The following is a 13961-nucleotide window of genomic DNA, read 5'->3' as shown; positions in this document are numbered from 1 at the left end:
GCATGTTCCATGGTGAGCAAACCATAAATAAAATCCATATCTGATATGAGATATATTGTGGATAGAATTTTGAGGCCACCACTTCTTAATTATTTGAAAGTGTTTCTGTAGTGGTCTTCTTCTAAGAGTGGAAATGTGTTTGGCAAATGTGATTTTACAAAAACTAGTCAGTGCAATTTCCAATACAAAAATCCCATCAGACTCCTATAGAGCATGCTCTTTATGGCCCTCAATGAATAGGGAAAGGAAAAGTTTAGCAAAGACCTCGCAATTGCAGCTAAATTGTTATTTCACTTGCCAAATTTCAGGTTCAAGTTAGGCAAATCAACAAGCTAACATGCCTTCCCTTCTTTCAAAAAAATTGCAAATTTATTATTTCTTTTTTTTTAAAAAAAAAGGCTATCTACATAAGCCAAACAAACAGGTCAAGGTGCTGACGTTTGATGATGGTGAATTCCAGCAAGATGGGAAAAAAAAAAAAAAGAAAAAAAAGAGGTCAACTATGGAATTGTGATGGTTATATCGGCACCAGCCGTTTGAATAAATTCACAGCATATTTAGGTCTCACCGTCGAGCCATTAAACCTGTGAAAAAGAGGGAAGTGTTAACATGCCCTCCCTTCTTTCAAAAAATATTGCAAATTTATTATTATTATTTTTTTTAAAAAAGGCTGTCTACATAAGCCAAACAAACAGGTCAAGATACTGATGTTTGATGATGGTGAATTCCAGCAAGATGGGAAAAAAAAAAAAAGAAAAAAAAAAAAAAAAAGAGGTCAACTATGGAATTGTGATAGTTATATCGGCACCAACCGTTTGAATAAATTCACAGCATATTTAGGTCTCACCGTCGTGCCATTAAACCTGTGAAAATGAGGGAAGCGTTTGCTTTTATAGATTTGTCCCAGAAGAAACACAAGCACAAGAAAACTCGGCCAACTATCCGATAAATGGAACAAGTTAACTAGGTTTGACCAGCCGCAACGCACAACCAGGCAAGTAGCTGCCTGAGCTGGCACAACATTCGTACTAGGACCTACGTTGTACCTTTCGACCCATCTCAGGATTCTCTTCCCCATGCTATAAATAGCTATTATCTCCCTACTAAACTCCAAATGTTTCCACATGTTATAAAAGCAGTACGACAAGTTCTAAGGGATATGCCATAAACCTATTACAAAGATAAACAACATTCAAAGGAATGGGAAATAATTTCATTTAAAAAAAAATCTATTACAAAGATTCAAGCATATGCTTTGTGATCGAAAATTTGCCTTTTTTTTTTTTTGGGTACAAACGAGGGACTAAGCCTGAGGATTGGGCAAAGGAGATGGAGTTGTCAGAGTATGAATCCTTGAGGGTGCTTTTCCTTCCAAGGTGCAAAGAAAAAAATCTATTGGCTTCTGGTCACTGAGAAGAATCTGACAAAAAAAGTCGTTGACACCGAGGGCAGTAATGCAAGTAAACAGGCAGAATTTTGGTAACCTCTAAGCAATTTCAACACAACAAAGCTAAAAACTGAACTTTCTTTCAAATTTTGTTATCCTTTATTTTATTTTGCAATGTCATTTTCTATAATTGTCTTTTCTCTTACTAAGTCTTTCTCTTTGTTATCTTTCTCCCTCTGAGGATGTCACCAATGGCTTTATAAAGAAAGCCTTATTCTTGAAAGAAGACCACAATAGAGGATGTAGCCCATTAATTCTTATCTCCTTACTTCTTTATTTGGCATACTTATTTCTTATTCAAGAAGAAACAGAGAAATCCAAACGCATAAATAACATTTCGATGTTATTGCCTATCCAAAGAAGAAAATTTTTTAGTGTAGAAGTTTTAAAGAGTTATACATTAGGGGACGAAAAATGGTTCAAGAATCGGGCTTTAAAACCTGGGAGTCTCGACTGGTAAAACATATTTGCATGGTCTTATCTGTTTTTCTTCTAAATGCTATTGAATAAATGGTTATTTTTTTTATTCTTCTTTGGTTCCTGAGAAAGTGAAATAAACTCTCGTGGCCTTTTTTTTTTCCGAAATTTTGCAAGTTACAGACTTCAGTTCAATGATGGGTTCTCTTTTCCTAAACTTTTCTAGGCAATATGTCTTTATTTTCTTTGAAATTTTCATTCTATTCTTCTCCAATGGGTTGAAGACTTGAAGTGTTAATGGGCTGCACTCTAAAACAGATGTGACTGTTCTTCCCTGCTAATATTTATTTCTCTGTTAACTCTGTTTTATTCCTTTTTCTTCAATGAAATTTGATCAGTATTTCAAGTTTTGTCTTTCTTTGCCTTGAATTATATGCAGAAGCTCTACAAAACAACTCTGTTACTTTCCTACCAGAGTTTCGGGGTTGTTTACGGGGATTTATGCACATCCCCTATGTATGTCTATAAAAGCACATTCTCTGGGAGTTTACAGCTCTACGAGGAGAACCAGGAGATTTTTGGGGTACTTTCTCTAGTTTTCTGGACTTTGACCATCATTCCTCTTTGCAAGTACATTATATTTGTGTTAGGGGCAGATGACAATGGCGAAGGTGCTTACATCTACATTTCCGATATATTTTTTAACCCTCTTATTAATTCAAAGATTAGTGCTCATTTTTGTTCAGAGCCAATCTTGAATCTCTGTACAGGCGGACCATTTGCATTGTATTCATTGCTCTGCCGACGCTCCAAAATGGGTTTCTTAGAGGGCTCTCACATGGGGCATGAGGGTTTTTCTTCTCATGATTCTTCTGCGCCTACCAAGGAGACAAGAACTAGCTTGCTTATAAAGGAATTCTTCGAGAAGCATCATTCTTCTCGTCTAGTGTTGCTGCTAGTTGTTCTGCTTGGGACTAGCATGGTTATCGGTGATGGAATTCTGACCCCAACAATGTCTGGTATGAGTTCTTAACATATCACTGAGGTATTTTCATTAGTGATAATTTTTATTTGCATTTGTGTGCTTTCTCTGCAATTTTCTACTCTTTAAGCGTTCGCCATTCTTGTTTCGCAGTTTTATCTGCAGTGTACGGAATTGAAACAAAGGTGCCAAATTTACATGAGAGTAAGTTATAGTATCATCCTCATCTGCTTGCTCCAAATCTGGAGTTGCCTTGCATGAAATCTTGGCAATTATTTTAAGAGTCTAAAATGTTTAGATTGGCGAGTTCACTTAAATTACGCATATATTATGAGCTCTATTTCCCTTCTTACATAAATTTGTTTGTTTGGGCTCTAACTTAAGACATCACTGTCCTCAAAATGGCTCCAGTACAATTGAGATAAAGCTCTATGGTCTTCTTGCATAATCTTTAACCTGTTTATATGTGCCAGATTATATTGTGGCAATTGCCTGTGTGGTCTTGGTGGGGCTTTTTGCACTCCAGCACTGTGGAACACATAGAGTTGGGTTTCTGTTTGCTCCAATTTTGTTAGCTTGGCTACTGTGCCTTGGTGGAGTTGGCATTTATAACATATTCCATTGGAACCCTGGCGTGATCAATGCTCTATCTCCAAGCTATATTTATAAATTTTTCCAGAAAGCCGGAAAAAGTGGATGGAGTTCACTAGGAGGCATTGTTCTCTGTGTTACAGGTTAGTTGCAAGGAAAAATTACAAAATTTAATCGTGTCAATTGAGCTTCTCTTATGGTAAAGGCTGATCTGCAGGAGCAGAAGCTATGTTTGCTGATCTTGGCCATTTCTCACAACTTTCTCTCAGGGTAATCTATTTTCCACTATTTGCTATGTTTTATTCTTGAATAATCTTTAAAGAAACATGAATATTGAAAATCCATGCCTTCTTCAAATAGATTGCTTTTACAGTAATTGTGTATCCTTGCTTGGTTCTGGCTTATATGGGTGAAGCTGCCTACCTATCCATGCACAAAGAGGATCTTCAGAGAAGTTTTTACAAGGCTATCCCAGGTAAGCTTGAATATATTTCTATAGACTGGAAAATTGCAAGGCTGCTCTTACTTGTGAAAGAATTAGATGCCCCTCTTGAATTGGAGCATGTTTAGTAAGATAATTTTCAAATTTTCTTCCTTTTCCTCATCCTTCTATGCCCTTCAGAGGTAATATTTTGGCCAGTGTTTCTCATTGCAACCCTGGCAACTGTGGTGGGTAGCCAAGCAATAATCTCGGCAACTTTCTCCATCATTAGTCAGTCCAGGGCACTGGGTTGCTTCCCACGAGTAAAGATAGTGCACACATCAAATAATATACATGGGCAGATATACATACCAGAGGTGAACTGGATACTAATGCTGTTGTGTCTTGCTGTTGTTATTGGATTCAGAGACACTGCTATGATTGGCAATGCATACGGTTTGCATTACATCCCTCTCTCCTCTTCCTGTTTAATTTCGTGTATGAGCATATTATAATCAAGCCTTGTGATTTTGTTGTTTATGTACAGGTCTTGCTGTGGTTGTAGTTATGTTCGTCACAACCTTGTTGATGTTTTTGATCATTAGCACTGTGTGGAATCGAAATGTTTTCTGGGCTTTACTGTTTGTATTGGTGTTTGGATTTGTGGAATTGTCGTATTTCTCTGCCTGCCTTGCCAAGGTACACAAAGGAGGATGGCTTCCCCTAGTGGTCTCTCTCCTAATCTTGTCTCTAATGTCAACGTGGCATTACGGAACTTCAAAAAAGCTTGCGTTTGAGATGGAGAACAAGGTTAGCTTGGACAGCCTGCTGACCCTAGGATCAAACCTGGGAATAACAAGAGTTCCAGGAATTTGCCTAGTTTACTCTGATGTTACCAATGGTGTGCCCCCAATGTTCGCTCATTTTGTCACAAACTTTCCCGCATTCCATCAGATTCTCATATTCGTGACCCTTCAGTCTTTGATGATCCCAAAAGTTCCAGTTGGTGAGCGTTTCCATTTTGTGAGGATAGGACCTCCAGAATTCCCTCTGTTCCGGTGCATTGTTAGGTAAAATTCAGCCCACACTCTATGCATTGGAATTTTTTTTTTGTCTTTTCAGCTGAATTGCTGAGTACTGAAGTCTTATGTCATCGCTCTGGTCAGATACGGGTACAAGGATGTGAGGGACAGCCATGACTTGGAAACTCATCTGATTGAAAACATGTCAAGATTCCTGAAATGTCAAGTTCAAAGCCAAGAAATGGCAATAATAGAGGCAAATGAGAAGGGTACTACTGGTGCTGGGACAAGGAAAGTGAGGTTTAAAATAAATATAGAAGTAAGCGAGGAAGTAGAGGAACTGATGGAGGCAAAAGAAGCAGGTGTGGCTTACATGATTAGCAATACTAGTGTGAAAGCAAGTGAGGCATCATCTTTCCTGAAGAAGTTTGCCATTGACATTGTTTATGGGTTTCTTAGACGCAATAGCAGGTGCCCTGCAACTGCACTTGGGATTCCACCCGCTTCACTTATTGAAGTGGGCATGCTTTATCATGTATAATCCCACCTCACTTATCCAACTCTAAAATATTTAATTACATTATGTTTAAATCTAAATACTTAATTTAATAATTATTAAATGTGATTTAATTTTATATAAAATAAAAATTATGATAACAACATTCTTAATTAAAACATCCACAAATGAAGTTAGATCTAATGAGATTAATTGGTGACCATGGAAACTATCGGTACTATGGAATTTATTCAAATATGATGTTCAATGTTAACGTTCAACTGACAACTGGCAATCTCACGGTCCGTAGGCGTTGGGGCTTGATCTGTGCTTCTCCGCCATTAGATATTCAACCTCTATTTAAGGCCAATGAATGCCGGCCAATCAATCACCCCCAGCTTTTATTATAACTAGTTTTTTTTTTTTTAAATATATCTATAATTTAATATTATTTATAATAATAAATTAATAATTAAAAATATTTTTTATAAAAAATAAAAAATAATTTTGCTAAAATAAAAAATGTTAACGTTATTGTATTATTATTTTTAATTAAAATAATAATAATAATAATAATAAATTATGTAATTTAAAGTAAAATACTTTTTCAAATTGAGTTATAATGTTTTTTAAATTAAATTTTTTATAATTATTTTTTTATAAAATAAACGTTAAATTTTAATAAAGAAAGTTATTGAATTCAATAAAATTAATGTCAAAGTTTGAGATTAAAATAATAAAATTAAAAGGTTTAGTTAAAATTTAAAAAAATTTATAAAATTTTTTATTTTTTTAGTCATTTAGCTATTAAATAATAATATAAATTTTAACTATAATTAAAACAATTAATTATCACAAAAAGTTTAAATAGTTTTATGAATAGTATTTTTAAAAAGTTTTTAATATATTTATAAATTATAATATTTTATTGATGTAAAAATAAAATTAATTTGAAAATAGGACTAATTAATAAAAAAATTATAATTACTCTTTTTATTTTATTTAGAATTTTAGTTGATTTTATTAAAATTATAAAATTAATGTTTGTATTTACCTAAATTAGTGAAAATTACATTGCAATTATAATAATTGCATTAAAGTTGTCAATAAAAATGAGTTTTTAATTTATTATATTGAATAATAATTTGAGAATATAAAATTATTTTTTTTATTCTTAATAAAAATGAAATAAATAAAATTTGTTTATATATAAAATAAATTTTAAGTTTGATTAAAACTCTATTTTTATCAATATAAATAATTAAAAAAGACAATAAATTCAGTTTATCTAGTTGAATTCGATTAAAAATTTAAGTTCTTGATTTTAATATGTAATTAATGTTAAATTTTTATTTAATTAAATATATATATAATATATTTATAAATAAATATGTATATATATTAATTTTATTAAAATAAATTAAATAATTTTTAATGAATTAATAATATTTATAGGATTATAATTATATAATTATTAAATTAAAAATTATTATATATTTTTTAATATAAGTATAATTATTATTAAAATAATATTAAAATTTTAATTTATATTAATTATTGTAATATTAAAAAAAAGAAATTATTATATATTTAGTGACAAATAATTCATCATTATAAGTTATTAGTAACAATATAAAATATTATACAATCGGCATAGTAAAGGATTTAATGATAAATTATTTGTTGCTGAAAGTGATAATAATGTTCTATTTGTTAATATTATTAGGGACGTATATTTTTATCGCTAAATAGTATTAAGATGAATTTATGTGATCAGCATCTTTAATATGCATCGTTAGCGATAAATTATTTATTTGTAGTTATAAATATATTTTTTTATATTTTTATGAATAATAGATAGGTTAATAATATTTTTTACTTATTAATTTTCTATTTTAGTTAATTACTTCTTATAAAATTTTATATTTAATTAAAATTAAGTATAAATGGGACTAAAAATTTTAAATTTATATTAACTCTAAAATTAAAAATTTTAAATTTATATAAACTTTAACATTAATTTAAATAATAAAAATGTATTATAATTAATTTAAAAAATAAAAAATAATTTGAGTAAAGCTAATATTCCCCTCATTCATACATTTATATACAATAATATAGATTAAATCCTTTTTCTATATTCAGTTTATTCGTTCAGTTTTCTTGAAGCTCACTCATTGCTTTTCATTTTCTTTCTTTCTTTATTTTATATATATATATATATAATAGTACGTATAGTATTTAATAATTTTATTCAAGTTAGTAAAATATAAATTTATAAATGGTATTTTTTATTAATAATTAAATCAAAGTATGTAGATTTATTTTTTAAAATTTGTTCCATCAAATGAGTGTTAATTAAAATTAAGGAATTTGATTATAAAAAATTTCCACACCTAGCTAATTATTACAAGATGATGAACAACCTCATCCACAAAAATCAAGCCTAACTTTAAAGGTACGAACCAGCTAACGAAAGCAAATAATTGATGAGAGAAAAGCAACAAATTAATGCCAAAAATGGAACCAGCCTGTACTATGCATCAAAGTCGATCAGCTCATCATCATAAAAGTGAAACACCCATTATTTGTTGCTTTTGAATTTTGATCTTATTCATATGATATGGATTTTCAGCTTCTCAATTTAATGGATTTAATTTCAATTATATATGCTTGGAAAGGGGATGATAATAATTAAATATTTATGGACTTAATTTGAATTCGTAATATGTATTTTTATGGTAATTTTATTAAAATTAAATAAATAAATAAATAAACAAAACATACTAGTATTTTTCAGGTAGAAATGGATGTAGAAATATACCAAATGCGCAGTTGCCGACTATTAATTTCACTGATGAATTATTGAAACTAAAGAGAGCAGCTTCCATGTACGTGCGGTCTGTTGTCAGTGTCCAATGACACTCTCAACAAGACCAATAAATTGCAGAGGAAATTATTTAATTAATGGGCCAAATTGCATTTAAAGCGTGAGCGCAAATCAGCCCTCATTTATGCAATTTTTCAAAAAAAGGAAAAACCATTTCCACCGGAAAACAATAACAATGCATGCTTTTGTTGCCCACCATCCAATTCAACATATATATAAAATCATCCATTTCTTTAATTTTGGTCTGAAGCTGATCAGAGGTAGAAAATGTATTATCTAACGCTGGTGGCTTATTACATATACTTCAATTCTTCCAAAGTTTTGTATGCTCTTTGTGTGCTAGTGTTGGGTTTGTTTTACATCTATGTAATCTCAGAAAATATGAGAGATACTCAGAAAGTGGCAACTTGGCTCTGCAACCAAGAGGTGATCATCAGCAACTTGGTGTATCTGCAATTTGAAGACTGTTCTTCTGGTAGTGCATCATCTTCTCCTCCTCCTCATCATCACTCATCAAATCACTCCTATTATAGGGTTTCACTCTTGTCTAGGGCTACTGGATGATTTTGTTTTTGCATTTAATAATTTCTTGTTTCTTCTAATTATTTTGCTACAAATGTAATAGCATTTAGAAACGGAGGTTTCTCGTACTCTCCCCTTCAACTTGCTCTCTCTACAAATTCAAAATCATGGCTGACCAATAATAAACTCATTTTTATTGACGAAGATTTTTTATCCATTACTCAATAAAAGTGTATAAGAAAATGGAAACCTTCAAATTTATGTGCGATAATTAAATAGAAAAGAATTGAAGAATTCTAAATCTGCTGTGCTTACTTCAACAGATCCTCAATAAAGAATTTTTCTCTAGTGTTTCAAACAACCGAAACGGCTGGTACCTCTTTATTCATCTACAACACTTCTAATGATGCTATTTTGCATACAACAAAACCTTGGCATCCATGTAGGGTGGTCACGGTCCAGTTTTGAACCGAAATTAATTCGGTCAAAATCGGACCAAAATCGATTAAAACCAGAATCAGCTTTGAATCGGATCGAAACCGCCCTTCTGTGATTTGGTTCATATCCATATTTGGTTCATATCCATAGTTCTGAACTGGACCAAACCTACAATTTAAATACAAAAGAATTTAATAAATACCTCATCCCACTTCTAATTCATTTATATATATCATTAATTCTCTACACAATTATTCTCTGCACTCTCTTTAATTTCTCTCATATTTTATAAATAATTATTTTTTATATTCCTTTTAATTCTAAGTAATCTCACAATTTCCCTATTTTATTATTTTATATGTTCATTGAAATTTTTAATACTATCTCAATTACTATGTTATTATTTTATATCATCAATAAAATTTATAATACCTACCCTCTATTTTTAATTTTTTTTTCTCTTTTATACTTTTTTCATTATCAATTATCATATAATTTAAAAAAAAGAGCAAGCAATATAACTAGAAATTTTGATTCTTCTAAATCCTAAGGTAATATATAGGCAAAATAAGTTAATGCACCTTTTTCTAATTTTTTTAAAAAAAATTAATTTCATCTATAATTTTTTAATAAGTTCAAGTAATTGCGTATTAAATTTTTCTTAAAAATAAGTTACTTTTATTTATTTTATTTTATTTTAATTGAAAGATTTCTAAGAAAAATTAAAATATTTTTATAAATATAACTTAAATTTTAAATTAATAAAATTTTCCTCTAATTTTTTTTATCTAAGTCACTCTTAAATCATCCCTAAACTGCTCTCAAATTATCTTAAGCCATCCTTTTTTGAACTGCTCTTTAAACCGTTTTAAATCAAGGCTCGAACTGGAACCGGCGGTTCAGGAACCAATCTTCAAACCTTCTCATGGCGATTTGATTCAAGTTGATGATTTTATTTAACTTGAACTAGCGATTTAAAAATCGTAATCGGCGGTTCATAAACTATGGCCACCTCTACATCCATGTGCTAGTCTTCTATAATTACATACAAGATCACTCAACCATGATAAAAATGACGGAAAAGATGAAATTATTGCCAATGATCTCGTGGAGCATGGGCGTGGTAGCACTTAGCGTTTGATGGCCTGCGTCGACGACTGTGCTTGGACTTGCGCATTTAACCGTAATAGCTAGTATCAGTTCCTCTGTGCATTAATTATCACCCAAAATGCTTCTGCTAATGTCATCAAATTTCCTGTCAGTCAAGTATATATCCAGGCATTGAAGTAACACTGCTCACTTCAATGTCCCCAGATACCATAGCCACTACACGTGACATTGTGTAACACCCTAGGCAAATCCCACATCGACAAAACACGGGAGATGGAGGTTTATAAGATGGAGGTTCCTAAACCCTATTGACGCGTTTTAAAGCGTGAGGGTTTTTGACCAGCGGAAAATATCACTAGTGGGCCGGGCCATATCACGACCCAAAATTCTGAATCGTGACCGGCGCATAATTTAAGTATTCTTAAATCATGCAAGCCTTATCAGAGTATCTTAAATGAATATTTTGTCACTTACTAATCTCAAAAATAGACAAAATCCAAATAAACAAAATGATGAATAATCATCATATTTATCCCATTGGTAAATCATGGAGTCTCTCTGATTTCAATAAAAACTCAAACTGCTCAATAAACTAAATTAATTATTAGCCCGAGAAAACATGAATTCGCATACCATGAGAACAAATCAAAGTTGTCCCTCTCCGTAAAATGGATGAATATTTGGATCACCGCAGAGTTCTACCGATCCAAACAGATAATGCATGAGAAAGCGTGGTTTGAGCTAGATGCTCAGTGAATGATAATTATAGCACACAACGGAATAGGAACAGGCAGACGCTTGATTAATTTCACAATAAATTTTCTATTCAATAAAATCATGCTCATGCTGTCAAAAATCATTAATAAAATAACTTCAATAAACATATATATAAAAGAAATTCATTCAATAAAAATTTTATGGTACAGTGCACCAGGGTGATGATACCCCACATCACCAAAGGCCAGATGGTAAGCGCGCTACCAGATATCAGATACATTCCTCCTCCTTCACAGATATCAATGCATATGATACTAATGCAAACCATAAACTGCAATGATGCATGACTCGACAATGCAACCTAATACCGTGATAGTTCACACGCGGGGCGGATAATGTAAACAGAATCGGGCACAGGTACCAATTCAAAACAGAAAATCAATTTGTACAAATCAATCAAAATCAATAAAAAATTTCAGATAGCAAATAATAACTGATAGTGCAATTTCAATAGTGTATTTCAATAGTTTCAGAGAGTCAATAAAATCAAATCAATATCAAATCAATTCAGTAAAATCAAATCAATCTCAAATCAATTCAATGAAATCAAATCAATCTCAAATCAATTCAGTAACACATCAGTAAATTTTATAGTCAAATATCAATCAATATAAATGCATTAAAGGTCTGTTCCCGGAATCCTAATGGGTCTAATGCAGAGATAGTTGACAAAATCAATTATTTAATCAAAACGAAATAAAATTCAATAATAATATAAAACTCTAGAAAATCACATATAAAACCATTGTTAAAATATTGATTTAAAATTTCATTTAATAACAAACTTAATGCTAAGAAATTTTAAAAGGGATAAAAATTGTGTCATGTACTATAATTACCGCTCACCTAGAACCTTCAAGACAATAGTTATTTTCAATGAAAGAAAGACAATTTCAATTGGCTGATTGAATATTCGAATCTCCTACACACCCAAAATATTAAAGAGAAATATCAAATAATAACAAAATATAATAACTTATATATATATATATATAAGTAAGGCACCGAAGTGAACAGGAACGTTTTCAATATATATATATGAACAGGGACGAGACGCAGGGACGGGGCGCTTCAATTGCTACCAAATATATATATATATATATATATAATCTAAATTTAAAGATATTGTCTCACAGTAATTATGATCAATTCAATTCAATACTAATGATCAAAGAAAAAAAAAATAAATTTCTAGGGTAGTTGTAACAAATCAATGAAAGAAAATAAAATCAAATTCACCCATTATTGAATAAAGAATGAGAATTTTTACCTTGAAAAATAGAATCGAACGTGATGAATAGAGAAAAAAAATTTAGGGATTCTCTGTTGAGAGTATTTGATAAAAAATGAGGTGACAAACAGGTTTTGAGAGCAAAATTTAGCATAAGGGATTATTAGGGTATATATATATATATTTTAAAAGTTCTATTAGGTGTAGAATGTGATAAGAGTTATTATTAAACTGGGTTATTTAGATTGTAGATATATATTTAATTTAAAAAATAATGTATATATCTAAAATAAATAAACATGCTATTCCATAAAATATATATATTATATATATATATTTTTTTATAAATATATTAAATTATTATTAATTAATTAAAATAAAATAATAATAAATATATATGAATTTTCACACATTGATGGGCGAAGAAGGTACAACTTGTCTTCTTCTAGGGTTGAGTCTGAATTTGGCCTCCCACTCATGACTTCCAAAGCCACGACTCGAATGGCAAAGACACCAGCCTTTTCTGCAAGGTCTCCACGCATAACTCTGGTGCAAGATACCCACTACATTAGTAATGATGAAGTCACAAGACAAGTTATTATATTTATTGCTTTTATTCATGAAATAGATAAACTGAAAAGAATCAAGTCAGAAAGAAACACAGTTTCTTTAATCAACATGATTTTGCATGTCCCTGCAACACGGGTGCTTATATGGGTCTTCGTATCATCATAAAGTTTGGCCAAACCAAAATCTGAGATTTTGGAGATGAGATGAGAATCAAGCACAATATTGCTGGCCTTCACATCTTTGTGTACAATTGGAAGACTTGACTCCTCGGGAAGATAAGCAAGATCTCTAGCTACTCCCAAGCATATCTCATAACAACGTGTTGGCCAGTCGAGGTTCAAACTTCTTTCTCCTGGAGCATGAAATCCATAAATCAACAATATAGATACATCAACTGCATCAATGATCCTAGCATTTCTCCTCTTCTAATTTTTGTAACATGGAAATGTTTTGGGGATGTGATTGCTTGCAAGAATTAAGGGGGTTTACACTTCTTTTTACTAAAACAAATTAATTTCAAGAGGAATAAAAATAGTGCTTGTTTGGTATTGAATTTGTATAGCATAAATTATTTTTTTAAATATAAAAAAAGTTTAGAAAAAATTATTTTGTTATTTTATTATTTTTATAATTAAAATTTTATCAAATTTAATTTTAAATTATTTTTTTAATATTATCTATCTAGCATATTTAAAAAAGTGATTTTCTCAACAATATCTTTAACAGCAGTATCAAACAAGTCCTTCATCTTATAGATTTTTTTATGGATTATAATTATATGTAAAAAAATGTATATATTAAGAGCATGGAATAATTTTTTAGGCCCATGGCATTGACATGAACAGTGTGTATATACTGACCATGAACTTTCAAATTATATATATATATAGACTTTTGACAATTAATATATGCAACACCAAATATTGCTGGCTAATTGGCAATGAGATGGAGATGCATCCTCCACTTTTCTCTGAATGTGACAGTTCATCTGCCGAAATTTCTATTCTGATAAATATCTACGCAACCTAATTGCTCACGTTGTGCAAA

General features: G+C 30.8%; 1 protein-coding gene across 1 annotated transcript; it reads left to right on the top strand.

Annotated features, from left to right (window-relative positions):
* The first annotated feature begins 1861 nt into the window (after nt 1-1861).
* Nucleotides 1862-5495, top strand: LOC110638459 (probable potassium transporter 13). Its single transcript, XM_021789020.2, has 10 exons — nt 1862-1903; nt 2304-2535; nt 2635-2883; nt 3000-3050; nt 3320-3580; nt 3655-3707; nt 3798-3912; nt 4060-4314; nt 4406-4928; nt 5025-5495. Exons 1-10 carry the CDS (start codon nt 1862-1864, stop codon nt 5419-5421), a joined length of 2178 nt encoding a protein of 725 aa, XP_021644712.2. The 3' UTR covers nt 5422-5495.
* Nucleotides 5496-13961: the final 8466 nt, after the last annotated feature.

The sequence above is a fragment of the Hevea brasiliensis genome, chromosome 17 (genome assembly GCF_030052815.1).
Source record: "Hevea brasiliensis isolate MT/VB/25A 57/8 chromosome 17, ASM3005281v1, whole genome shotgun sequence".
Lineage (NCBI taxonomy): Eukaryota > Viridiplantae > Streptophyta > Magnoliopsida > Malpighiales > Euphorbiaceae > Hevea > Hevea brasiliensis.
The sequence above is the reverse complement of the archived record's forward strand: the minus strand, read 5'-3'. Positions and strand labels throughout refer to the sequence as shown.

What these genes read in the sequence shown, in the direction of transcription:
- LOC110638459 (XM_021789020.2), top strand. Translation starts at nt 1,862, where the DNA reads ATGGTTCAAGAATCGGGCTTTAAAACCTGGGAGTCTCGACTG. An exon ending in GGCAGATGACAATGGCGAAG is followed by an intron (nt 2,536 to 2,634) that starts GTGCTTACATCT and finishes ATCTCTGTACAG; the next exon opens with GCGGACCATTTGCATTGTAT. An exon ending in TCTCACAACTTTCTCTCAGG is followed by an intron (nt 3,708 to 3,797) that starts GTAATCTATTTT and finishes TTCTTCAAATAG; the next exon opens with ATTGCTTTTACAGTAATTGT.